General features: G+C 37.3%; 4 protein-coding genes across 6 annotated transcripts; 3 read left to right on the plus strand and 1 right to left on the minus strand.

Annotated features, from left to right (window-relative positions):
- The first annotated feature begins 4,411 nt into the window (after positions 1 to 4,411).
- Positions 4,412 to 6,945, plus strand: LOC140798036 (uncharacterized). Its single transcript, XM_073151755.1, has 2 exons — positions 4,412 to 4,569; positions 6,234 to 6,945. The coding sequence occupies exons 1-2, from the start codon at positions 4,566 to 4,568 to the stop codon at positions 6,740 to 6,742; spliced, it is 513 nt and encodes a 170-aa protein (XP_073007856.1). The 5' UTR covers positions 4,412 to 4,565; the 3' UTR covers positions 6,743 to 6,945.
- Positions 6,946 to 8,445: 1,500 nt separating this feature from the next.
- LOC140797292 (uncharacterized) lies at positions 8,446 to 10,275 on the plus strand. Its single transcript, XM_073150628.1, has 2 exons — positions 8,446 to 9,394; positions 10,076 to 10,275. Exons 1-2 carry the CDS (start codon positions 8,559 to 8,561, stop codon positions 10,146 to 10,148), a joined length of 909 nt encoding a protein of 302 aa, XP_073006729.1. The 5' UTR covers positions 8,446 to 8,558; the 3' UTR covers positions 10,149 to 10,275.
- Positions 10,276 to 16,263: 5,988 nt separating this feature from the next.
- Positions 16,264 to 21,529, plus strand: LOC140797961 (carbonic anhydrase, chloroplastic-like). 3 transcript variants are annotated; one of them, XM_073151674.1, is made up of 8 exons: positions 16,264 to 16,512; positions 19,051 to 19,112; positions 19,247 to 19,295; positions 19,722 to 19,838; positions 19,928 to 19,981; positions 20,170 to 20,255; positions 20,647 to 20,752; positions 21,232 to 21,529. In XM_073151674.1, exons 1-8 carry the CDS (start codon positions 16,342 to 16,344, stop codon positions 21,364 to 21,366), a joined length of 780 nt encoding a protein of 259 aa, XP_073007775.1. In that variant the 5' UTR covers positions 16,264 to 16,341; the 3' UTR covers positions 21,367 to 21,529. The 3 variants fall into 3 exon arrangements, with proteins under 3 accessions (XP_073007775.1, XP_073007776.1, XP_073007777.1); XM_073151675.1 differs by lacking the exon at positions 16,264 to 16,512 and adding an exon at positions 18,721 to 18,907 and having other exon boundaries at positions 19,011 to 19,112; XM_073151676.1 differs by lacking the exon at positions 16,264 to 16,512 and adding an exon at positions 18,725 to 18,907.
- Positions 21,530 to 21,953: 424 nt separating this feature from the next.
- On the minus strand, positions 21,954 to 25,887 carry LOC140797962 (uncharacterized). The gene is made up of 10 exons (XM_073151677.1): positions 25,633 to 25,887; positions 25,484 to 25,558; positions 25,292 to 25,378; positions 24,471 to 24,527; positions 24,250 to 24,342; positions 23,357 to 23,429; positions 23,036 to 23,111; positions 22,853 to 22,943; positions 22,612 to 22,733; positions 21,954 to 22,250 (listed from the first exon to the last, which is right to left on the minus strand). The coding sequence occupies exons 1-9, from the start codon at positions 25,684 to 25,686 to the stop codon at positions 22,614 to 22,616; spliced, it is 726 nt and encodes a 241-aa protein (XP_073007778.1). The 5' UTR covers positions 25,687 to 25,887; the 3' UTR covers positions 21,954 to 22,250; positions 22,612 to 22,613.
- Between the last annotated feature and the right edge of the window lie 222 nt (positions 25,888 to 26,109).

Below are 26,109 nucleotides of genomic sequence, written 5' to 3' on the forward strand. Positions count from 1 at the left end.
AGAAGGATGCAGGTGAAGCTGCATCCGTCCCTGGTTCTAGTGGCAGATCCATGCATATGCCTGGAGAATAAGAGATCATGAAGGAGAAAATTAAAAAAAAAAAAATTAAAAAATATTCTGGTATATATTATTTTCTTTTAACGAGCATATTTCTTTTTCTTTTATGTGGCGTGTATTCGATATCAAGTAATTTTCTTGTAATATATTATTGAAATTTTATGCCTTCTAAAAACCTACAATGAGCTCATCTTTCTACTTTCAATTTGTCACAGGGCTGAACGGTTACCGGGTATTATCATATGGGCAGATCCGACCCGATAACATTCGGAGGCTAACTACTAACCAGGGGAAGCCCGACCCAGTTTAGGCTTTTTAATTTAACTAACTAAGTTGGGCAAAATTTATGGGCCTATCTACTTCAGTCCATGGGCGTAGAATTTAGGCCTGGATGTGAGATATTAATTAAGGGTGGGTTTATTTTGATAATTTGCTAAGAACAATTCTCTTTCACACCCTAAAAGTTCAATTACTTACAAAACAATCCTCGTAGTTCGAAAAGAACCTTATGTGTATTTAATTTAAGTAAGGACATTTTAGTAATTTGCAAATAGATAAGAGGATCTATATCTTACGGATAACTTGCATGAATAATAGCGTTCTATATATATATATATATATATTTTTTTTTTTTTTTTTATAACAATGACGTAGCAACACGACAAGAAAAATAAAGATAACCATCTACGTCTAACTTATAAATTATATATTCCAATCACATGTCGTCACGTCTTGCATTATGTCCACATAATTTTATCCACTAAAAGTTTTCTTTTTAATCTATAAATGCTTCGCTGGAGATGAATTAATTAAACTTCCAAAAGACCAAGTTTCCCAAACCCTATATCCTATTGTCAAATACCATTTATATCCTAATTTTAAACATCACATCGACCAGTTTGGTCTCCCTTATCTCTCTCTCGTTTTTTTTTTGTCTCTTAACCTAAAAAATGGAAGACGAATTGTTCTTATATATAACTAGGAAGCAAATTTAATGTTATCATCTTTGTTTTTAGTGGAGGTTTCAATTGCTACCTTATAACCACCACTGTGGTAGCTCAAATGTCGAGTGAGATAGGCCTTAGTTCCTTGTTTCTGGCTTAGAATCATTCAAGGAGTTTAATTATAAGAATTAATAAAGATGAATAATTAATTATATGTCGATAATGAACTTAAAATGGACATTAAACAGTACTTGTAAAATATGTTATATTGGACTATTCTTTGGTGGAAAGGGATTTTTTTATGCCATATACTATTCTAATTATCTTAGTTGGCTTTAGCAAAGAGTTACACTAGGGTTTTAGATTATTTACTCCCCTCCTGTGGAGGGCCTTCTATGCCACCACACCAACTTGCCCCCCCCCCCTTCCTTCCACTTAGGTAAGCAGCTTGGTGGAGGGGATGAGTTCTTCTCCCTATTTATTTTTTTCTCTGCCCTTTTTCTTTTTCTCTATTTCTTTCAATTTATTTCTCATGTCTTGTCATCATCCTTGTTTTGTTGTCTTCTCTAAAATATTAATCGGTCTCTATCAGGTCGATGCTTTGTTCTCTCGTTTCTTTCAATATCTGGTGCATTCGTCGTCACTAACCCCATTGCTATTACATCTATCTCTATTCACATCCACCTCCTCCAACATCGCTCTCCTTTCTTCCTCCTCCGTTGTTGGGTTGTTGCAACAAATATATTGTCACCGTTGTCACTCTTCTCCCCTCTAGTACTGGGTTGGTTCGTTTTCTCTCACTATCTCACTGTTCTCTAAGCCGATTGTTTTGTCCTGCATAACATGCTCCTTTATCGGAGTAGATTTGACGAGCGGAGTGTAGTACAAGGAAAGTTGCAAGTTTAGTATCAAATAATGTTGAAGTGGTTTAGGTCTTTAGATGCATTATAGCTCTGCACTGATGTGCTGTTAAGTAGCGACTTAGTGCGTTTATTTTTTCTTGTGTTTGTATTTTTTATTGTAGATCGGAGATCTCACAATTTTAGTCTTTCAAAAATTTACATGAATATACGTCTTGACTTTAAACCTTTGCTTATTTGAATCCTCATATTAAGCTTTATATTTTTTCGTTATTTGTGCTTTAATACTTGAAATTATAATGAATATACGTCTTGACTTTAATACTGTGCATTGTTATAGCTAATTGTGGAGCTTGTGTTAAAAGAATAATCATACCATTTTCCCTCCCAATTTATATATTAGGCGAGCTTCATTATTTTATCGAATTATTTAGTCTACTAAACAACAACCAAAAGTAACAAAAAAATAAATTTAAAAGACGACATATTATATGCCAAGTGATCTTATAAAAGTTGCTAAGATCAGTAGGTGATCAAGTAAACCTTTTGAGTGAAACAACCAAATAAAATCCATCAACGAAATTTTTCCAAAGTCAACCTTCACAAAGCCGGCCAATTGTACAATAAAATTTGCAGTATATTTGAAATAAATATTTGGTATATACAGATATTAAGATACCAAATTTCTAATACTTTTGAGTTGTAATCATGTCATGTTTAATTATCAATTGAAAGGAGTCAAATAATATCTCGCCTGCCATATATTTATCTTTTACTAGTTTTATGATATAAATCCAAGATAGGGACAACTAAAACAGTTTAATAAATCTAGCTAAAGAATTCTCTAATTTTCTATCTACTCTGACCTTTTCATTTAGGTCAAATATTGGACATAAAAATGCGAATCTATAAAAATGTCAAGAAAAAAAAAAATCATGGCAGATCACTACTTTTTCTATCGTTAATTTCCAATATATAAACTCATTTAAAATTGAGAAATAAATTCATGGCATACCATATCTAATATCAATAACATGCTACATATTTTAACTCATTGGCCAAGCTGATGAATTTATTGCCATCTATCTATTATCTATTTTGAATTCCGTCTTTCACATTAGTTGCAGTCAGAAGTAGAGTCCATTATAAATTAAAGGAAAAATTATAATGTAACTCATGTGGTTTGAGTTTGATCCAATTTAAACGTAAAGTTATATATTTTAAACTTAAGCACTTAAATATATATATATAACAAGTTATATTTTTAGTCAACTATTAATTACCGCTAGAACAATATTGTTTGATTTGAAGATGATTGGGATAATTGGGTTATTTTATGATTTATTTATGGCTCAAAATATTGATGCAAATGAAAAGCTATTATTTTTTATGAAACATTTAACGGTCACTATGTAGAGTATTTTCTTAAATAATATAAAATAAAATATGTATAAATAATGTTATTTTATTGAAAAGATAGTATTGCTGGAATATCGTTGAAAATAAGTTCGGATAAAATTTGAATAAGTTCGAACATAATTTTCCTTCCATCTAAGTTCAAAATCAATACGATCAACTTTTAAACAATAATTATCTTTTAATAAAAAAAAAACAGTTCTATTTGGTCCAAATGGTGCTACCTTGAATGAAATCTCGTGCTGTCACGACAACGATAAGATGTCAATTTCATCTCTAAAACTCCTTAAATAAAGACGGAGAGAGCATCTTAAAAATAAAAAAATAATCATATTCTTAATCTTTCTTTCTTTATACAAAAAATATTGATTTCAATTTTTTTTTCTTGATCTATGGGTTGGTGATTGGTCCGAAATTTTTAGAATTTTAAGAGTTCATCACTACCTTAGTTGGTTGTAAATGACTATCTTAAAAAAAAAGCTTATAGCACCTTGTCTTATAAACTAATTTACGAGGGTTAAGTGTTAAGTTTGAAATAGAAACAAATAAAATTGAGCAAAATCATAAAAAAAAGAAGAAGTAAATAATAATTCACTGTAAAATTAAATATAACACGTGAATGCTTTAAGTTTGTACGTAAAACTTAGCTCTCTCTCCGGGATACGAGACCTACCTAGATCTGGATCTAAGATTTAAAAAAAGTGGGTTATAATTCATAAACAAAACTTTAATCCTGTGCTAAATCTTTGTTTAGGCTGTACTAATTACGCTGACTGCTGACCGTTGCCCCTCACGAGATCTTAAAATACTCAAACCGCGGCGCAGCTCACTCACACTCTTTTGTCTCTTTCCTCCGTCTCCGGCAACGTCAGCTGTCCCTCCCAAACACACAACAGCTTTCATACCGCTTCCAATAAAAATTCTCCACGTCATCCAGGGTGGGACAAGTCAACGTAGCATTCGCTGTCCTCCGGAAATGGATCGCGTAGTTTATTACTTTAGAAATGCTTTTTTTCTTTCCTAATTACCATTTCTCTCCTTGCTTCAAATTAAAATTCCTCTTGTGTCCTATCGACGAGGCTCTCTATATAAATCCAAAGCTGCAAAATTTTGAAGGACCTCCTTGGCCTCCTTCAAAGTTTAAGAGGTCTAGTTCTTATTATATAGCAAGGAGAAGAGAGGAGAAGAGAAGCCATTTCTATTCATTAATTTGTAGCATTGCGATGTCCTCATCAGATTGGGCGCAAGTTATATCGTTGAAAATATCTTTGCAAGATCTCAAGGCTTTATGAGTAAGTGAATAAAAAATATATATCACTACATTTATTTCTTTATTTCTTCCAAACTTTGGTTTGTGATTCATATATATTGTTCGCCTTTTCATTTATATGTCATGATATTTCATCGCATTTTAGCTATTTCCTTTATTTCTCGATGTTGTATCCTCTAGTATGAATTCTAGGTTTAGACGTGAATACAACATCGTTGTAAGTATGGGATCAATCTAGTCAAACTACATGATTCTAATGGAACTTCTTGTGTATTTGAATATATATTTGATAGCTTCATTATCATGTCTTCTTGAGTTATTGTTGCACTTGTGAATTAGGCTTTCCAAAATGTGAAGAAGTTGGATATATTTCTTTTTTAAGATTAGGTTTAAGCTTAGCATGTCTCTATTAAAACAATGAATGCTTGCTACTCTTAAACAAATGGTAATAACTCTTCAAAATTTCAAAGTTTCATGAACATTTCAAACACTTAAAGAGTTTTCAAACCTTCATCTCAACTAAGACAGACAGATGGAAGGAAAACTTTCAAGTTTTAAATAGTCCATTTAGCAAATGAAAGATTAATAACTATCACATGTTTTAATTATTAGATCAATATATATATGACTATATCTAACTTAAATTATATGTTCTGCAGAACTAGTTGGATAAGACAAATTTTAAATCATTTCTTATTTATTAGGCTGCCGGATCATTAATGGTGTCTAGATTTATTATCATCAAATAAATTGCTCGTATGTAATAATTTAAAGACAAGTACCTGGCAAATGTCAGTATGTTATTCAATGAACTGTTGCTTTCTCTGGAGGCAATGAGACTAGTAAATATTTAATTCATAGAGAGTATACTTCCAGTCCATCATATGTAAACATTTATCTTTGTATAATCTTTCTTTTTTAACACTCAAAATTTGAAGTGGAAATATTTATGAGAGATGAGTTTATTCCTTACTAGTTAAGATGCTTAACATTTATTTTATTCATCTTGTTGTGCCATTACTCATTAGAAATCTGCCACTAGAATATCTTATGCGGCATATTTGTAATTGTTATTTTCTTGTCTTACATTTTTACTTCTACTAATATTCAACACCATGTATGTATATATATATTATATTTTTTTAAACTTTGTCATGTTAGATATTTTACTTATCAGACTTAATTTATAAGGACAAAATAGAGGATTTTTTTTAAGTATCTAACACAACAAGGGCATGGACCCACACTTGTTATTTTCTGAGTAGGGTCCATTTTGAAGCCCTGGGCCTATATTATACTAGTACTCTACTGTACATTGCCACAATTAATATTTGATAAAAAATTATAACACTGACCCAAATGCTAGGCTGCAACTTTTCTGACTGAAGAACACCTAATCTTCCAAATGTAGAGGCTTGATGTAGTGTAGTTTTCAATTTTCCAATAGAGGGCACCCATTTCAAACATTACCAAAATACCCCTCCTCATCCCACCAGTGCAACTGTTGAAGGACCACCTCATTTACTATCCTACACCACTATCGCATTCCTAGAATCCTGGGGGTCCTTTATGCATATATCCGCAGTAAATATACATGCATGCAGTAGCCAGTAAGGCATCCACCAGCATTTTTCCTTCGCTCCTCCTCCAGTGGCCTCAAACTCCACCCTCTTGTCATGCATGCAGGTCAGCGAGGTCAACCCATGGAGGGATCCAAGGGCGGCGGCGACGTGGTGGTCCACCGCTTCCCGGTGGTATCCGAGGACGTCGGCGACCACGTCGAGTGCTCGAGCCGGTCGTGCAGGTCGTGCTCCGCCGTCCTCATCGCCGACTGCATCGCCTTGGGCTGCTGCCCTTGTGCAGTGGTGAGCTTGCTAGGGCTAACGTTGGTGAAGGCCCCGTTCGTTATGGGGCGGAGGTGGTTGGGAATACTAAGAAAGAGAGGGCGTTTATTGAAAAGAGTGAGGGACGTCGGAGAGAAGGGTGGCGAGGTAGTGGTGGGGTTGGATGTAAAAAGCGTGGAGATGAAGGGGAAAGAGTGGGGCGAAGTGTTTGGGACCGAGAGGTTGAGCTCCGAGCCCGACGCTGAGAGGGTGTGGTTGGAGTTGTATCAGTTTGGCAACTGGGGGTTTGGTAGGGTCTCCTTCTCGGGGAACCCAGGGAAGGGCATTTCTGGAAAGACTGCAACGGAGTGACCAAAATGCCCCTGCACTTTGGAATTCTTTCTGAATGAATTTATTAATGAGCTAAGTACGCATGGGGTTTGGTTGGGATCGAGGTTTTATTTGTTTGATTTCCTATGCATGGTAAACTTTTATTTATTACGTACTGTGGTTGCATGGTGTTGTGTGGGATGATGTATAATTTATTTGCTCGGAAATAGCCCACTCTTCTCAAAGTTTGCTATGGAGCTAGACTAGTTAATTCATTCTTTATCATAGATTATTTGTTGTGAGATCATTGTTTTTATGTATACCTGAATATAACTTTTTATGCATTCTTGTAATTATTTTTAGTATCCATTGTATGGAGAAGAAAAGAAAAAAAGAAGAAGAGAACAATCATTAGATACAACTATCTATCAATTGCTGTTGCTTTGGCGATAACCCTTATCACTTGCAACATACTAGCCTTCAACATCCAATTAGGCTGTGCACCTCATGTTGCTCTAACTTTGGCTGCAAGCAAAACCAACCTTTTATTTATCCAAATAAGAATCCAACCAACCTCTTGACCACTTCCAAAGTTTCTCCATCTCCAGAAGGAAATACCTAAAGAGAGTCCATCTAATTTCCAAGTCATATTAAGAATCGCTGAATTCCATATAGAAAACTTGCTGGACTTCGAGAAGAAGCTGTCCACGTAAGCTCAGATACGCTGACCTGAACCAAACTTAATTAATGGATTCTAACTGGAAAAACACACACAAGAAGTAGTAATATTAATTTGAATGGGCTCGTTAGCTTACCTTCGATAATGCTTTCAGAACGACTCGATCATAATTAGGATCAGAATATTAACGATGTAGGGGGTAATGAGATGTAAGACAATGGTAAGTGGATGGGGTTGGAATAGCTGTTGATCACCACTGCTAGTCACCTATCAATATAGGCATCATGTTTTATCTTGAAGTGGACATACAGTATACCTCTGGACCATTCAAAAATAGTGGACATCCCACTATGATTTATATTCTAAAATGATTACTGTAACCATCGAAACAGCTGCGTTTGGAAGCAGCAACAATATTGCAACTTGATAGACTTCATCATCTAATTCAATATATATATATATATAGAGAGAGAGAGATCTAATTCCAGCATTCTCAAATCGCAGTACATGATAAAAATTCTAGAACCCAACATTGATGCATAAGGTAAAAACTATTATTATGAATATGTGAATTATCTTTTTCGTTGTGTGTTCATGGTGGGTTTTCTCTTTCCCAACGTTGTTGCACGATAGAGACGTGACCTGGCCTTACCCTACTAATCCTGTATTACCTGCTAGCAGTACGATGATCATCGATCCACAGTTTGGTAATAGATTGACCTAATATCGATCGAATAGGAAGACGAGGAGTCAATCGGACCTATAACGTAACATCAACATCACACTTGCGTAGCCGTCTGATCGTCCAACGGACGGCTAATATTGACCGTAAACAGTCACCAAATTAACCTTCCATCGCTTCATTCATCCGTGTCAAGTTAATAAATAGATCAATCGGTTAATATGCATCAAAATGCGCTGGAAGAGACATAGAAATCTACGCTAAATTACCCCCAGGTACTAACCCAATAAAGTTCTGCCACGTGGGTTCTAGAAGGAATACTGGCACGCTCGCGAAGGTATCCTATTACACGTGCCACTTCCTTGCAGAAGCATCTCCCCCCGCGCCCATCCCTTCGACTCCCTCCCCTTATTTACGGGACGCCGTCTTCTCCTGTTCCCAAATCCCAACTACCTCACCGCAAATAAAGTCCCAGAGGAGGAAAAGAGAAAGGGATAATGGAAGATGGAGAGAGACGAAGTACCTTGACGCTTTCCCCAAGCTTCCGCGAGCGCGACGAAGGCGACGACGGTAGCGCCGTTCCCTTCTTCCAACAAGAATCGCCCCCGCAGATCTCTGCCGTCAATCGGTCGGATGGACCAGGGGAGGACCGCCGCGACGACGGCGTTCACGATGAGTCGAGCGACGATGTCGAGTTCGCCTTCGTGCTGAAGGATCCGGAAGTCGGCCCGTCGATCACCGCCGATGAGATCTTCTCCAACGGTCGGATCAGACCCGTCTACCCCGTCTTCGGCCGTAGCCTGCTCGTCGCCGATGAGGCGGCGGAGTCACTGCCTCCAAAGCCGCCGGCGAGGGTACCGCTCCGGAGGCTTTTGAGTGAGGAGAGGAACTCGTCCGTGGTGTCAGCCTCCAATTCGTCGTCATCAATGGACGAGCTGGACGGGATCCCGGAGGACACGTACTGCGTGTGGACGCCGGGATCCGTGCCGCCGTCGCCGGCGAGGTGCCGGAAGAGCAGGTCGACCGGATCCTTGATGCGGTGGCGGAAGATCAGCGACCTCGTCGGTCGGAGCCACTGTGACGGGAAGGAGAAGTTCGTGTTCTTCTCGGCGGCGGAGGTGGAGAGGAAGGAGCGCCCTAATCCTACAAGCGACGGGAAGGCGGCGAAGACGGGGAAGGCGAAGGAGGCGAAGGAGGCGAAGGAGAAAGAGAAAGCGAAGGAGACTAAAGGCAGTAAGGTTACGGAGGTGGATATGGTCACCGCTCACCGGATTTACTACGGCAAAGGGGCGAACCAGCGCGGCGGTGCGCGGAAGTCTTTTCTCCCGTACAGGCAAGATATAGTCGGATTCTTCACTAACGTCAATGGGTTAAGTCGGAGTTACCACCACCCCTTCTAATCTTTTTTTTTTCTTCTAATTTCTATTTCTGCGATATATTATCGTCGTTTTGATAGGTTTTACATCTGTGGGAGATTTTGATGACAATACATAAAATATATACTTATATATATATATATATTCGTATGGTTTTCTTTTTTTCCTTTTTTTTTCAAAGAGAGAGAGGAAAAAAAAAACTTAGTGGATTGTTAATTATTTGACTTGCGTCCATGGTTTTTATCTAATACACCGTAATGTCAGACATTGAGCTAATTTTTCCACTACTTTACGCGATGAAGTCAAAATATGATATCATTTTGTGCTCCACTGGCCAAAGATTGTATAGTAGCTTTAACTTTATAATAGCAGATGTGATCATTGATTATAACTTTATATGTACATCCTATACTCTGTATATATACGATATATTAGGAGATCATGAGATCGAAAATTCCAATGCATAGAGTTGTGGAAATTAAAAATGAGTTCCGACAAGTTTAATTTCTTATCTAAAAGACCAAACATATCTTCAGCTTGTCCAGTCTTAAGTTAATAATCATATAAATCTCTTAGAAAGATATTTGGTGATTTTTATTTGTTATTCTCACCTAATGTCACTCATGCCATAACTGCAGATGGCTCAATATGAAATCAATTCAACTAGCATTCAGGATGCACTTGCACGGGTGCCGATCCTTTGTATTCTAGATCGCAGGAATTCACTACATGTACTATACTTGGCACTCCATTGCGCCAAGGAAAGGGCTGTAGTATAATCCTCTATTATTCCTCATTTGCCCCTTTATCGGCAGTGCGTGGTTCCCAATTGATGACAGGCATCAGCCACACATATATTACGTGATAAGATGACCATGAAGTCTCCGTAATTTCAACTCCCTTTCTTTAATCCCAAACATTTAATTACCAAAAAAAAAAATCAAATCTTTGAAAACCTGAAAGCCAGAAGATATTTGTCTTCCGTACGTTATCTCACAGGCATTTAAAATTTACAATTTAATGTGCAATGAAAGTGACAAGAGGTTTACCTTAATTGTACTCATCTTTCAACTAATCCACCTAATCCTTAACTAGTAGGTAGTGTACGGTGTACCACATAATTGGACTAAAAACTAATGTTGCTTATCATCTAATTTTACTTATATAGTTCTAAATAACGTTGCTTATCGTCTAATTTGACTCAAAATTTTAAGCCTTCTTTACCAGACCTACAGTGTTATAACCTCTTCTTTTTTTCTTTTTCTTTTTTTGTTGAACTTGAACTAGTGTGAAAGATGTAAATAATGCATGCTTCAAGTTAGATATGTTTCACAAATACAGGGAAATTAAGTCCACATTATCCTCACCAATCTATTCTATACATCTTTCTCAAAGTGGTGATCTATCAAACTTGAGAAGACCTTCAGCATGAGAAGAGAGGGACACTGATAGAAGCCTAAAGCCTAACACCATAGTAGGTTCACTTTTGACATCTTACCAAGACTTCCCAACCTTCCATTTAGAGGCATTTTAGTATTCGTTCGTATATAATTTCTTTCTAATGAACTCACTTTTCATACGGTTGACCTTACCCTTGACTTAAGCTTGATGACCTTATAAACTTAATAGTAAAGAAAAAAAAAAAAAAAGGTTGGGCTAGACATACGAGTTTTACATAATGTAACCATCTTTGTAAATTTTGGAATTTTAATTACAAGTTGATCCAAGTAGATCCCTACCTGTTTCGTCTAATCTTTATCAACTTATGAAATGTTTTAAGTCCTAAGTTGTGGAGCCCTTCGTACCTTATTTGTTATCCTATGGACAGAAATCGTGATTAAGAAGTACGTCCCTGTTTCCTGATGAGAAACTTATCTTCTATTCATTAAAACATACATATATATAACACATTTGATTTCAATAGCTCTTCATTGGATTATTGGGTCAAGTTGGAGCTCTCCAATACGCTAATGGGCAGGGCCTTGGGCCATAGTAGGGTCGAGCTTAGGTAGGGGTGGCAAATTTTAACCCGACCCGATAACCCGACTCTTAATCGGGTTTGAGTTTAGTATAATCGGGTTCGGGTCATAAACGTGTCAAGCTGTCTAATCCGTTTAATAATCGGGTCGTGTTCGGGTTTATATAGGTGACCCGTTTTGACCCGTATGACTCGTTTAAGTATATGGGTTGGGTCGGGTCGAGTCCGGTCAACCCACCAAACCGCTAACCTGCAACCCATATATATATAAGGTAAAGTCAAAAACCTAAATCACACTCTCATTTAGACATGATAACTGGGCGGGCCGGGCCGGGTTCGGGCCGGGCTTTTCGGGCCAAGCGGGCTTAAGTCTTTGTTCATGGCCCGACCCATTAATCACTCGGGCCGGGCCGGGTTCGGGCCGGGCTAGAATAGTCTAGCCCGTTACCGCCCGTTGGCCCGTGAGAGATCGGGTCGGGCCAGCCCAACCCACCAATCACTCGGCCCAACTCATATTTCAGCTATTTTTAGAATTTTTTAATTATTAGTTTTTTTAAATATTTATATTCCTCTATTTAAAAAAAATTAAAAAAAATTAAAAATTTTTAAAAGTCTGCTTAAAATAATGCAAAATGGTATAATACTAAAATATTTTTACTGTAGCAATGGTAAATTACTGTAGCAAAACGGGCAAAGCACTGTAGCAGACGGGCGGGCTTAGTTGCGGGCTAAACGGGCGGGATTTCGGGCCGGGTCGGGCGGGCAAAGGGCTGGCCCGTGCCGCCCATGGGTAGTTCGGGCTCGGGCCGGGCCGGGCCTAAACCTAGTCCGGGTCGGGCTTAGCCCGGTCCAAACTGGGCCGGGTCGGGCCGGGCATGGGCGGGCTGGGCCATTTGATCATGTCTACTCTCATTCTCTCCACTCTCCAGTCTCCACCCTCCAGCCGCAGCCGCCTCATGTCACCAAAAGGGGTAAAACACTTCACCGCGCCTCCTCTCTCTCCAACCGCCGTCTGCCGCCTGCCGCCGTGACCGAGGTAGACGTAGTGGTCATGGTAGGCGGTGGTGATGGCGTTAGATAACAAATTTAGTGATAGCGACCTCCGTGCGGACTTCAACGGCCTCCTGGCCATCGTAGACATGGTAGAAGCCACAGATGAGCTTCGCCCTGTATAGGGAGTCGACGACGATCTCCATGCGACGCATGGTGGACATGGTTTGGAAGGAGAGGAGCTCGGAGGAGGTCGTGTCGACGGAGCAAGAGAGGGGATTGATCCGGTTGCCGGTGAAAGGGATGCTCGTCTTAGTTGTTAGGGTTTCGTCGTCGGAAGTGGAGGAGAAGCCATGAGGAGTGACGGAGAGGAAGCAGATGGAGGAGGTGGAAGAAGAAGAGAGGCGATGGAGGAACGCCATGGCCGTAGTCTCCTGTAAAATAGGAAGGCGGAGGAGGAAGAAAAGAAAGTATTTTATTATTATTAAAATTTTTTTGAAATTTAGGAAGAAGAGCTAGTAGAGGAAATGTTAATACTTTGGTGGGAATGTGACATATTTTTGGCCTGAGGAGATGAACATATATGGATTAGTATTGTAATTTTAATTATGTATGAGTTTTGAGTGGTAATAAGCTATTTTATATGTATAATATATTATAAATCAGAAAATATTAAATTTTATATAAGATTTATATTAAACGGGTCGGGTTAACACAACCTGTTTAAATATACGGGTTAGACGGGTCTTGTTAGCGTGTTGTGTTAACCCAATTTATTTATTAAACGGGTTAGGCGGGTCGGGTCGTGTTACCCGTTTATTAATCGGGTCGTGTTCGTGTTTACCAAATGCAACCCGTTTACTAATCGGGTCGTGTTCGTGTCAAGTTAAAGTTGACCCGACCTAAATTTGACTTGACCCGAACCCGCTTAACCCGACTCGATTGCCACCCCTAAGCTTGGGTCCTTTATCAGGCTTGGAATTAGGGCTGACTCGACCCGTGGTTTGCACCGATCTAAGATGGAATCTTCCATTTTTTGCTCTTTATAAATTGACCATCTCTTCTCTCAAAAAAATAATCCCGAGTTAAAAGTAAAGGAAATATATATATAAAAAATAGAATAATTTTATTTTATTATCATTCACATTTTACCATATCGATATTTATTATTTAATCCCTTTATTTTCTTATTAATGTCTCAAAAGATCAAATAAAAATACCCCCTTTTAACCTTAACCTTAAAAAAAAAATACAACGTTGAACGATGAAAAAGACCAAAATGTAGTATGTTTTTGATAAATTTTTCTAAAAATAAACCAAAAAAAACTGTCTAACTATCCTATATTTAAATGATTTTATATCTAAAATATAAATAAATCTCCAAACGTAGGGAAACGTGTTGGTTGAGCTGATAGCTGAAGAGTTGAGCAAAGTATTGCATTACATTGGGCCACGTAATTCCAAACATGGGCTTTGATGGGCATAGAAAAATAACGTCTTTTTCTTCGAACGTTCATTTCGGCCAGAAAGCGAGTCAAGAGACGCAAAGATGTCGCAAAAATGAGCACATTATTACAAACATTTGTCGTCAACTTTTCCTACTTAGCCCCCGCCCTCTCTCTCTCTCTCTCTCTCTCTCTCTCTCTCTCTCTCTCTATTGATTTCTCTCCTCTTTGTTAGTTGCTACGAACTTTTGAGATGTTTGCTTTAGCCATGGCAAGTCTAGATCAGAATGAAGGAGCTCAGCTGATCCAATGCTCTAAGGATCCATCAATCCAGTTAGTTATTAGTCGTGTGTTAATCAGGTATTAGCAACTCTAAACTACGTGTTATTTCTCATACCAGACTCATTAGAGATCTTAATTTCTCGCTTTAATTGTCTTCATTATCTCATTAATTTATCAGCGAGAATGGTGCTAATATATATATATATATATATAGATCAATAGGCAAAACCAACCATCCAATGGTTATTAATTAATCTTCTCTCTTTCTAACTTATGTTTCTATCATTTATCTCTTTAGTGCTAAAAGTATTAGGGGGTATTTTAATTGTTCACCACCGAATGCCGATCATCCCTTTAAGAATAAAAGTAGTTTTAAAATGGTATTATTATTTGTAATTCTCAAAATGAGACTTTTATTCTAAGGATAATTATTTCTAGGTTCACTTATATTGTAGGATAAAGGTATAGTGATCATTTTTAATGCGATATAAAGTAAAAAATAAAAATAAAAAAATATTTTAAAAATAAAATAAAATTATGATAAATATTTTTTAATTTGGTATAAAATAGATTGACGAGATAAATATAAAAAAATTGTATAATATAGTGAATTGGTTTCAAACGACAACACACGCATGATCTATTGCTTTTACTTCTCTTTCTATTGTTACAATGCTAAAACCGAAAAATCATTACAAAAGTGGTTAAAAGAAAATCAAGTAATGGATTATCATAAGAGTTAGAGAATGAGATACTTGGGATGGCTAGGGAGTTAGTTTTCTGAAATATGTTGAAGACTAAATCTGTCCATCCACATGCTTAACTATTTTTCTAACATAATAAGTTGTATTTCAGAATAAGAAAAAATTATTTTTAAAGCGAAGGGACAAACGGCCAGAGCTAAGAGATATGAATGCTTTCAAGTGTGACTAATACTATCTTATGATCCTAATTCTACATATTATATACCCTTCATTGATGCTAGCTAGATGGGCCTGATCGATCGTGTCAATAGTAACAAAAGATTACTCCTCCTTTCCATTCAATTTAACCCTTTATATAGGTTAAGTTGTGACTCCATATATATTATCTTGGTGACCATGACACTTGTGGACAAGCATCCTAGTGGCAGAGGCGGATCGACATCGCATGGCAGGAGGATTTTAAATTTGAAACGACTAGTGTTCATGATCCACTTGATATATATCCCAACTGTGTAGCATATATTTATTTGGACTTTGTGGTGTTTTATCCAATAATACTGGAGTGGTCCATGATTTCACCATGCCCAAGTGGACGAGATTAACATAGCCTTATCCAGTTATCCTCCACATTATATATATATATATATATAGACTTTTTAGTTTTTGGGGGGGAACCACACGATCATATTTACCTCCTTTCTTTATGGAGTTTTGCCCATGAATAATATCTAACATTTTGGCTATGCTAATGTGTGAAAACCAAGCTATCATGCATTAAGTATTTATATGATAAATATTATCTTATGTGGGGGGGGGGGGGGGTGGGGGTTTACGGATGGATTTAATCACTTGAGTTTCCTTACTTGTTCTACATGTTGGTCCATGGTCGATCATGCCTGGGTATATCAAGGAATTAATGATCTTTTACTCTCTTTTAATGACCATGCCAGCTTCATTGTCACCAATGTGAATAGCATCTTTGGGTCTAATTATTGTCCTATTCTCTTTAAAGGTGGGAGCTAATAATGAATCATGTTAATTAGCATGCTACTAGTCTAAACCTAACTCAAGTTTTCCTCATGTAGTAAATGATTTATTATGTCAAGATAGATAGATAACAATATAACCAAGACTATGTTGGATTGGCCTAAGCAACAAACTAACTAACTATAATACTTTATGCACCTTTTCTTCTCACCATCGATCAAGAACTCCCTAAATGAATCAATCTCTTGATCATGGCAACATCAAGCATCACACACCACACAAACCCCTAACATAATATTAACACTCCCTCCCTCTTGATTTCCTCTCCAAAACTGTGGTTGTGGTCAGTAATGAGTTTGATCTCCACTCCTCATCTCAAGCGAGTGGCAAGGTGAAGGTCAATAAACCAAAGCCACAAAGATCGATCCCACCACCACCCCAATCTCACCTCCCTTTGTCTACTTCCTCCCTCATCTCCCATTATAAAGGAGGGCTCCGGAGCTTGGTCCTGCTGCACAATGTCGCCCGCCGCCGCCATCCAGAGCTTGTTATTCACGCCTCTCGCCGGCGCGAAAGCCGCCATTAGACCTACAGTCTTCTCTACCCTCACTCCTCCTTCTCATCCTACTCCAAGGCTAATAAGGAACTCTCCAGTCTTTGCTGCTCCTACTACTCTTTCCCCATCTGTGGTAAGTTGTGAATATATACATACATGTATATACTACTCTACTACTACTACTTCTCCATTCATGGATTCTATCATGCATGGGGTTGTTCCCATAATATTGGAGTATGGTTGTTGTGTAGTAATAAAATACTAGTCATAAGAGAGAGAAGACGACACAAGTACAGTGGGCGTAAAGATATAGAGGAGGCCCCCCATAACCCATCGGTGCTCAAGTTGGACTAAGATTTTATTGTCTTGGTCTATATATATATATATATATATATATATATATATATATATATATATATATAAAAGCTGACCAATTCATAATGATTTAAATCTTCTGAACAATGGCTGAATGTTAAAAAGCCATGAACGGTCTTTATGTATATATATATATATATATGGGTGATAGGATTCATCAAGTTATCGTAATCTTTTTTATCCGAGCAATCGATGATGTGAGTACTTTGGACAACGAGAATAAACATACGGCCATTAGAGAAAATTTTCAGATATTATACCCAATAAGCAAATTGCTTAGAGTTGCGTCCCATCTATAGATGTGGTGAGATATTTATCGGAATTACTTGTACAACTTAGTTTTCAAGATCTGTGTTTTAGATAATTTGCAATCTTAAAGCGATTTAGCAAATTTTAAACATCATCCACTTTCTCAAGGCTTTCGATTCAGCTTGCTTTGTTCAGCAATTATATGCTTCAAACTTTACAATAATATGATTATGAGTTAGTTTTGAGCTCAAAATTTAAATATCCACATTATAGAAATGGCAATTTTCTCATTATGGGCTTGGAAAATTAGTTATTTTAAAATCATTCGAAAGCCAAATTGAATTATATGCTCTTTTATGAAATTTTTCCCCCCCTAGTTGGTGTGGCTAGTATACTATATTCACTTAAACAAGCACTAAGTGTAAGTTATACTTTTTCCTCCTTAATGTTGGATATCCATTACTTTTTATATTATAAGGTTTAAGTAAAAGAAAATATGAAATCTGAGAAATTACCAAAGGATCATGTTAGTAGTTAGCTATTGAAAATGACTGAAATTATCAAAGAATCAGACTTGAGATATTTTTTAAAAGGCCTAAAAATTAAATTTGACTTAAAGGAGAGAGTTTTCTCTATAAGAGACAATGTAGATTCGATGAGATTTAAACTCAAGACACAGTGTTCACTTGTCGAATAACTTCCACACTAATTTAATTATGCTCATTTTTTAAATTTACATAAGTGAGCTTATACTAGTTTAGTCTATTATGTTGTTTGATTATGGTGCAATTATGTGACATAAAAGTATAGATATTTTAATAAATAACTAAAATTCCCTTTATAATAGATAAACAAGGAGATGAGCGAGAACATAAATAGATAGAGATAAAAAGAATAAATGATCGATTGAAGTAAACTAGTATTTATATTAAAATAAACTTATGCTTAATCTAATAACAAATTAGTTTACATTTTTATATTCTAATAAGTGAGCTTGGGTCCAAACTTTTGGGTGATAAAGTTGGTGACAACCGAGAAGAGAGGAAGATTAATTATATATGCATGTATGGTTGGCACGTATAGATCGATCTCCAAGGAATGTGGCTCGATACAATGGAAGAGCATTAGATATGAATACCCATCAACGTCTCTCGAGACTCTCAAACCATATAAACAACTATTGGATAGAGGATAGTTGCAGTTAATTAAGCAGTATATAACTCCTTAGTTGGAATATTAAGTCCATCTATTCTTTTCTTTTTTCCCCGTTAATGGGCACGTAGATAGGTCTCTTGTATTATTGGTTTCCTATTGCCAACTTGATGGATTATATATCTACCTACCTTATCCAAACCGTAGCTCGGTTTGCATACATTCCACCAAGTTTTGACTTCATTAAGGTCAAGATTAGCGGTCGTAAGCTAGATTTTAAGGTCATTTAACATGGGAGAAGTCAACTATGGAATGGTCGTTGGCCCCCATGTGCATGAGTTGGGGAGGCATCATGACATGACCGACCAGTGTGGCGAACTTTGGGTGGGCGACTCGGTCCATTTACCATTTCGAGCGGGTCCCACTCGCCCTTTCTTTTTTTCCGGATCCAATTTGCCTCGGGATCCGCGTTCTATATTTTGGGATTGCACGAATTTTAACACCATCTCTAATCTACTAACTCGTGAAGATAAATTATAAGAAAGAGGGAGGGGGAGAGGTTTTTAAGAATGGGGCGTGGATCTCTAAGCACCTCACACTGTTGAACGGGAAATTCTCTACTACCAGTTTATATATTAGAATATTAAGTTAATGCCCTGGCCTTTGCCTATATAAAGCCTGCGAAGGAGCAGTGGAAACCCACGAATCTCCACCGACTTTAAGACTTTTTTTAGAGATCGAAGACGACACAGGTCGGTTGGAATCCCGATTGCCCCCACTCCCATTTCGGTCTAATTATTTCCAAAAAGTTTCAATCGTAATAATTTCTTATATCTCCATCTCTCGCGAGAATAGATTGCAAAGGGAAGAGTAATTGATGGAGATTAACATGCAGGAGATGGAGCCCGTGGAGAGGATGAAGTCTGGATTCGAGCACTTCAAGAAGGAGATCTACGAGTGAGTCATTCGAATTGGCTGAATTTATTCCCCCTCCCCCTTTTTTTTTTCCGCATCGATTTCCATGAATTTGAATTTGTTTTCTTCGTGCATTTATTCTCTGGTTTTATCGCTGTTTGTATCGTGATTCGCAGGAAGAAGCAAGAGGTTTTCGATCCACTCAAGGAGGGGCAGGTTCCCAAGGTAAAGGGATTAAAGATTGGGTGTTTTTTTCTTCTTTAATGTCTTAATTAAGAGAAGACATTAATAATAAAATTTAAGGAAAGAAGAGAGATGAGAGATTTAGAGATTCCCAGCCACTCGTTCTCTTTCTTCCGACACCTCTGGTCGTCAAATTAGAATAAGTTTATCCCCAACCACCCCGACAGTGGATCCCAATTTGGACCGAAAAATATTCTTGCGGATAAACACGACTCACGAGGCAACTTGCACGGTTAGGAAAAAAAAGTACATAAAGGACGAGATAGGGGGGTGTCGAATAAGAAGAGAGAGAGAGGGAGAGAGGAGGGAATAGGCACCTATTTTATTCGCGTTGTTTATCCTGTCTGTCATGGAAGCTTCCTATAATAATAATGTCTTGCTGATAAACTCGGTACGGTGTTCCTGCAGTTCATGGTGTTCGCTTGCGCCGACTCCCGAGTCTGCCCCTCCGTGGTGCTCAACTTCCAGCCCGGGGAAGCCTTCACCGTCCGTAACATCGCCAACATGGTCCCACCGTACGATCAGGTGTGCTTTCCCATCAATAGCCGTACATTTACCCTGTGCGTCCATCCACACCGTAACGTGTTCTTTTGTGTGCCCCTTCTTTGTTACAGACCAAGTACGGTGGAGTAGGAGCTGCCGTAGAGTATGCTGTTCTCCACCTCAAGGTTAGTTTGCTGATGTGCAAAATTTCCTTCTTCTTTTTTTAATAAAAAAATCATGCATTCCTGTTATTAAGATCTCAGTCAAATTCATTTGATGCATAAGCTAATCTTTGTTCTATTACTGTACGTTTTACGACTTTTTTTTAAAAAATTATTGTTAATAAATTCAAGGGAATGAAACCTTTGTGCAGGTGGAGAACATTGTGGTGATTGGCCATAGCAGATGCGGTGGCATCAAGGGACTCATGTCCGTCAAGGATGATGGCACCACCAGCACGTTAGTAATACTAGAATTTTTCTTCTTCTTAGCTTTACTACTAGCTAGATGGTTAAAACTACTCATATTATATGTGCTTTTGGTTTTACTGGAATAAGTTTCTCTTAAAAAAAATACTTTTAATAAGTGTAGAAAGTTGATATATTCATCGATACAATTTTACCCATATAAGTTTATTAAGTCTCTATTCATAATTCAATAATGGTACTGCCGGCTCCCAAAAGCTTGGGAGGATTTTATTTTGTACGGTTCAGAATATGCCCAAGAGTACCGAATTAAGGTTGGAAGGTTATTCGTTAGAAGACTTTCCAGAGTGGTTAAGTAGAGATTGGATGGACTGTATTGGAACATTCTGTTGCTATCTTTTTGACCGCCCTCTCTTTTGAAGCAGTGATTTCATTGAGGATTGGGTGAAGATTTGCATGCCAGCAAGAGAAAAAGTGAAGGCCGAGCACGCCGTCTTGCCTTTCCCTGATCAGTGCACCAAATGCGAGAAGGTTCCTTCTTGTCTCCCACTCTTTTTCAATCCAAAGAATTATTCTCATGTGTTAGATTCTTTTATACTCCTTATTTGATAAGTATCTAACTTTTGGAGTTTAAAGTTCCATCTCAATTTAGAATGTAGTGAAGTCTCTGTGACTGTACTTTGATACTAAAGGGAACATACTCCTTAAATAATACAAGATTCTATGAGATAGCCTACCACTGGATGGAACCGTGCGTATCTTAGATGCCAAAGATAGAAATGTAGAAAGTGAACATTGGATTCTCTTTCTCTTCATTCTTCTAGGAGTGATACCCACGTTCACATCTTTTGCATGATGCCGATCCAAATGGGTGTCTTTATTGGATTTCATCTATTGCTTTACATGTTGTTCGTGTTGTAGATGGTACATACTTTGGCATACATCTATGAGTTTTTGTGCTCAATGGAGTCATAATATATCATTAACAACTTTGTCTTGAATGTTTGCAGGAGGCAGTGAACGTATCTCTTGAGAACCTGCTGACCTACCCCTTTGTCAAAGAAGGGTTGGAGAAGAAGACCCTGAAGCTTATTGGAGGATACTATGACTTTGTCAATTGCGAGTTCGAGACATGGGAGATATAAGGAGTCTGTGTGTGCGTTTGCACTCCTCTCTATTTAAGCTTTAAGCATGGAGCAGTAAATTATGTAATAGTTCATAAGGTCTCTAACTTGGGGTTGACATGTACTGCTTGATCTTTTGTACCCGGAACATGAATAACTTATATGAAAAGTTCCTTTTGGTTAATTTTGCTTGGCTAATTCATTAGATTATTTAAAGGGCTTTATCAAATCGGATAGCCCATCCATCAAATGTACAAGCTGACGAATTTTTCTCTCATTTTTTTGAGCTTTCTCATGCTCCAGGACCTTCAAACATGCACGCATGCAGGAAAGCAATTTTTTTTTCCCTTTGTCCACTAACCCAGCAGTTGTTCATCCTTCAACACGGAAGAAAGTAATAGTTCATGTGCTGATCTGCTCTACGCTACACATCATACAACTTATGGACGGAGCTTTCTTCAGTGTACCCTGCCTGCACTTATAAATGAGGACTTGACTTCAGTCTACCATAACAAGTGAAAACACAAATTATCATCAAAGCTAATTAAGTTCACAACTTTTTTCCTCAAGAAAAATTTGGCATTCAGATAAACTGTGGTCATGAACAATTTTTCAAAAAACGGCCCAAGTTTAAGCTGTTGTAGATCCAATAAAATATAGTGATAGAATAGTTAGATGGTGACCACAATTCTATGCAGCTGGAAGAGGAAAAACAACCCATGGTATCAGAAATATTCTCATCTCATCTCTAATGTGCGAGTATTCACGTATTTGGTTGCTACTTTGGCCCTCCATAATGAATATCTGATCTGCAAGTTAATCTCTCTTTCACCTCAGAGGTCTTGATCTCGCAAACCAATTTTACTGAACTGATCCAAAAGTACAAATTCTCAATACCCTGTTTCCTGCATATGAAAATCCAATACATTGGTACAATACTTTTATCTCATGGTAGATAATATAGATCCAATCTTGCCCTTCTCTCATCAGGCATGCCTACTAAGTGAAAATATTGATCTCGTTGAGACAATAAGAAACAAAAAATAATAATAAACATAAGAGAAGGTAAAACGTATTTTGTGATCTCTATAAGATGAAATAACACATTAGAAAATGAATAGTAGATTATTAGGATAGATCAATTTGCCAACTTCTAGTAGTGATTAAAAATTCAATGTTGTAAAAAGCCAAGACAGAAGACTAGGCAGGGTTAATATGGCACCTAGGCGGCTCCAGTCTAAAAACAGTTAACTAGACAATACTCACCATCATTGGATTCTCTCCATGAGTTTCTCCACCATAATTCTTTGCTGCATCCCACTCAAAAACTCTGATCTAATTATCGCATTTGATACAAGAATGACAATGCTTGGAGAGGAAGCATTAACCTACACAACAAAATCAAAATGACTTGTATCAAAAGGTCCGAATTTACATAAGGGCATTCTACAAACAAATAAATCTACCAAAAAACTATCAAAACTAACAAAGAGATCGTTAATGATACCCAGATGCGACCATTTAATCCTACAGCAATCTCAAATGACAACTTCTTTCCAAGAGCTTCAAGAACTGGGCATGGTGGAGAGCTTAGCAACCTACAAAATAAAGGAAAAAAAAATATTGTGATCACCAAGGCTCGACAGATTTGGTTGCTGAAGAACAATGTAAAAGGTTGGTGAATCCTCACATCCGTGACAATCCAGTAGAGGTTTCAAACATGTAACCACCTTTCAGTGGACCGAACTCCGCAGCTTTTCCAGTAGCTATAGATAAAATTCATGTCACCAAGCTTTATCACGTCACATACCAAAACTTGAAAAGGATACCATACGGATTATGTAAGCAACAGACAAAATAAAGTAGGCAAATCTTCCAGTCATGGTTTCTCATGCATTTCAGAAGACTCACTCATTATGCCTATCTCATTACAGGATCCAACGTTATTTGTACTCTACAGGAACATGTAATAAAATAAGCAAGCAGCAAAGAATGATCTATTATACAGTACCATCGGTGCAAGAGAGTTCAGGATCCATGATGCTGTTAGCTTTCACCACTCTCGTATAGATTAGAGCACCTATCTGCAGCAAAATATCACTAATTAGTTGCAAGTAGTTTTAGAATAAAAAACTGTGTTACAGACCACAAACTTACAGGAGCAGCAAAATATACTTGTGCTGAATATTAGTCTATGAAATCAGATATTCATAAGGGCATCAGCTTCTCTTAGATATTGTGATATAGAGGTGTCCAAGAGAAACAATTAACTTCTATGTGAAGTGTGATAATCTAATAAAAAAAACTTGATGCTGGAAAATCATCTGCTTAGCCATCATTAACATAGATCATTTATAGCTCATTTAACACAGATCGTTTCTAGCTCATGTTACCTATTTGTCAAGCTTTCATATGCACCTATTACATTTCATGTTTTTATCAAGTTTTGACTATAGGGAAAAAAAGATGAACCCTGAAACCAAAGGCATGTGAGACAGATGTCAATATCTCTTCACATACTGGAGGTCGTGGAAAAAACAAGAGAAAATCAAATTGCTACTGAACATGAGCATCTCCACAGGTTACATATACAAGTCACAAGATACTCTTATATCAAGTAATCTATTCAATGTCATAAAATAGTCAACAAAATTCTAGATATAACAGCATACAAAAGCAGCATTCCTTATGTGGCAAGGAGTTCATGTTACATAAAATTAAGAATTGCATGGTAAGTTATCTCAAAACATTAAAGTATGCCACCATTTGCATAGATACAGTAAAATGGAGAACTAGCATAAGTCAAAATTAAGCCTGTATAAACAATGTTGTAGTGGTGAATACTTTGAACAAAGGTTAAGAACTTGAATAAATGAACAAAATAGATAAATCAAAGTATGGTACCTCAAACTTCGATGCATTTCCCCTTTTTCCACCTTCAAATGCTATTAAAGGTAGAAATGCTAAAGTAGGCCCCTTTATATCCACCAGGAAGTGCTGACAGTAACAAAAATATATGTTCAAGAAATACAGAACTAAGACAACCAAAAGTTCCACAGAGAAAGAGTAGTAATAATTAGTGATAACAAATAATTTTTATTTGATGGTATGTATGGAACATTCACCTCTGCTCTTCTCTCAACAACAATACCAATAACGTTATCTCCCATAGAAGGCACATACTGCAAGAACACAATATATGTTAAATCCTATAAATATTTAGAGTACATGAAAAGTCCATGATGCATATAACTATGGAGCACAGAAAGTTCAGTGCAGATCAAGCTAGCAACAGACATCTTCCAGTAAAGGATGATATGGAAAATAAAGAATAAGGAGTGAAGTTTATAATCAAAAGTATTGTCCACAAAAATCTAGCTTAAATAAAATGAACAGTAATGGCAATGACATGACAAGAAGTTGATACATAGTACTAAGATATTCTTGAAGACAAGTAAAAATGAAGGATAAAAATAGAATTACTATCCCCTGCAACCTCTTGTGTCTTAAGTTTTCTTAAAAGACAGTTAACAATCAGAAAGAAATTCTGATCAAGACAATCTATGCCAATAATCTAATTACATCATAGAAAAACTGGATACAAAGCACTTCAGATGTTAGGGGTACACATATCTTATAAGTTTAGTGGCGGCTATGGGGGCTTATGGTGCTCAATGATGGGGGGCACTACAGCAGGCTTCTATAATCTACTTTACATTATTCAACATCTTTTCTGGAAGATAACCAATCACAACACAATAGTCAACATAAAATCTTCAAGAAAATCACTGTTAAATCATATCCATGATAACTAAGACGGAAAAAATTATAATCTTTGAAATAATATAAAATAACGAAGAACAAAATACGCGAATAGTTGAAAAAGAAGAGCTCAAGACTATCGTCTAGACATATAAGGGATGAACAAGGTCATCAGAGCACTCACTCTCTTCTGCGAGTTTTCAATCCAATACTTGTTTGGTTTCAGGAACCGCAACTTCCCAGCCGTCATAACCGATATCGAATCACACTCCTGGAAAACACATTAATATCCACAAAGAAACGCATGACCAACCGAATGGAAGATGAAACCTAACCTTAAGTCTTGAATCGGATGCATCTATATATACATACAAACCTGGCGCAACCCTGCTCCCAATTTGATGGTCTGATTCGTCATCTTTGCGAGATCTAGTACAACGTCCCCAGGAACCTACAAATCGACGACTCGAGATCACTCGATCGCGGAAAGGAAGAAGAGGAGTTCGTAAGGGGAGTGTAGCCTACCACGACGTTGTCAACGAGGTCCGTCGGCGGAGGATTCGACGGTTTCGCGTCCATGGTCTAGGGTTAGGGTTTAACGGGCTGGAGAAAGAGAAGAAAAGCGAGCGCGCGAACTGGGATAACAATTCTGTTCTTCTTATATAAGTGGCTCGCTCGTTCACACTCTAATCGGGAATTTTTAATCCATTTCTATTTTGAACTTAACTCAAGGGGGCGATTTGAAGTTGAATTTTGATAGAATTTATTTGCTATTAAGTTAATTTTTCCAAATCCTAAAACTAAACTTATACTTGGCTACGTTTTTATTGAACCCATGGGTGAAGTGAAATAAAGAACCGGAACGTAATGAAATGAATTCATACACGTCGCAAACGAACAAGATTAGATAAATTTTATTATATTTCAAATGAAACCAATTGGACTAAAGATAGCTTTTGTTTGCCCTTTCTGGTTGCAATTTCAGAAAACGTAGTGAAAACT

This window comes from Typha latifolia, chromosome 11 (genome assembly GCF_019914945.1).
Source record: "Typha latifolia isolate L0001 chromosome 11, TyphaL0001v2, whole genome shotgun sequence".
NCBI classification, from domain to species: Eukaryota; Viridiplantae; Streptophyta; class Magnoliopsida; order Poales; family Typhaceae; genus Typha; species Typha latifolia.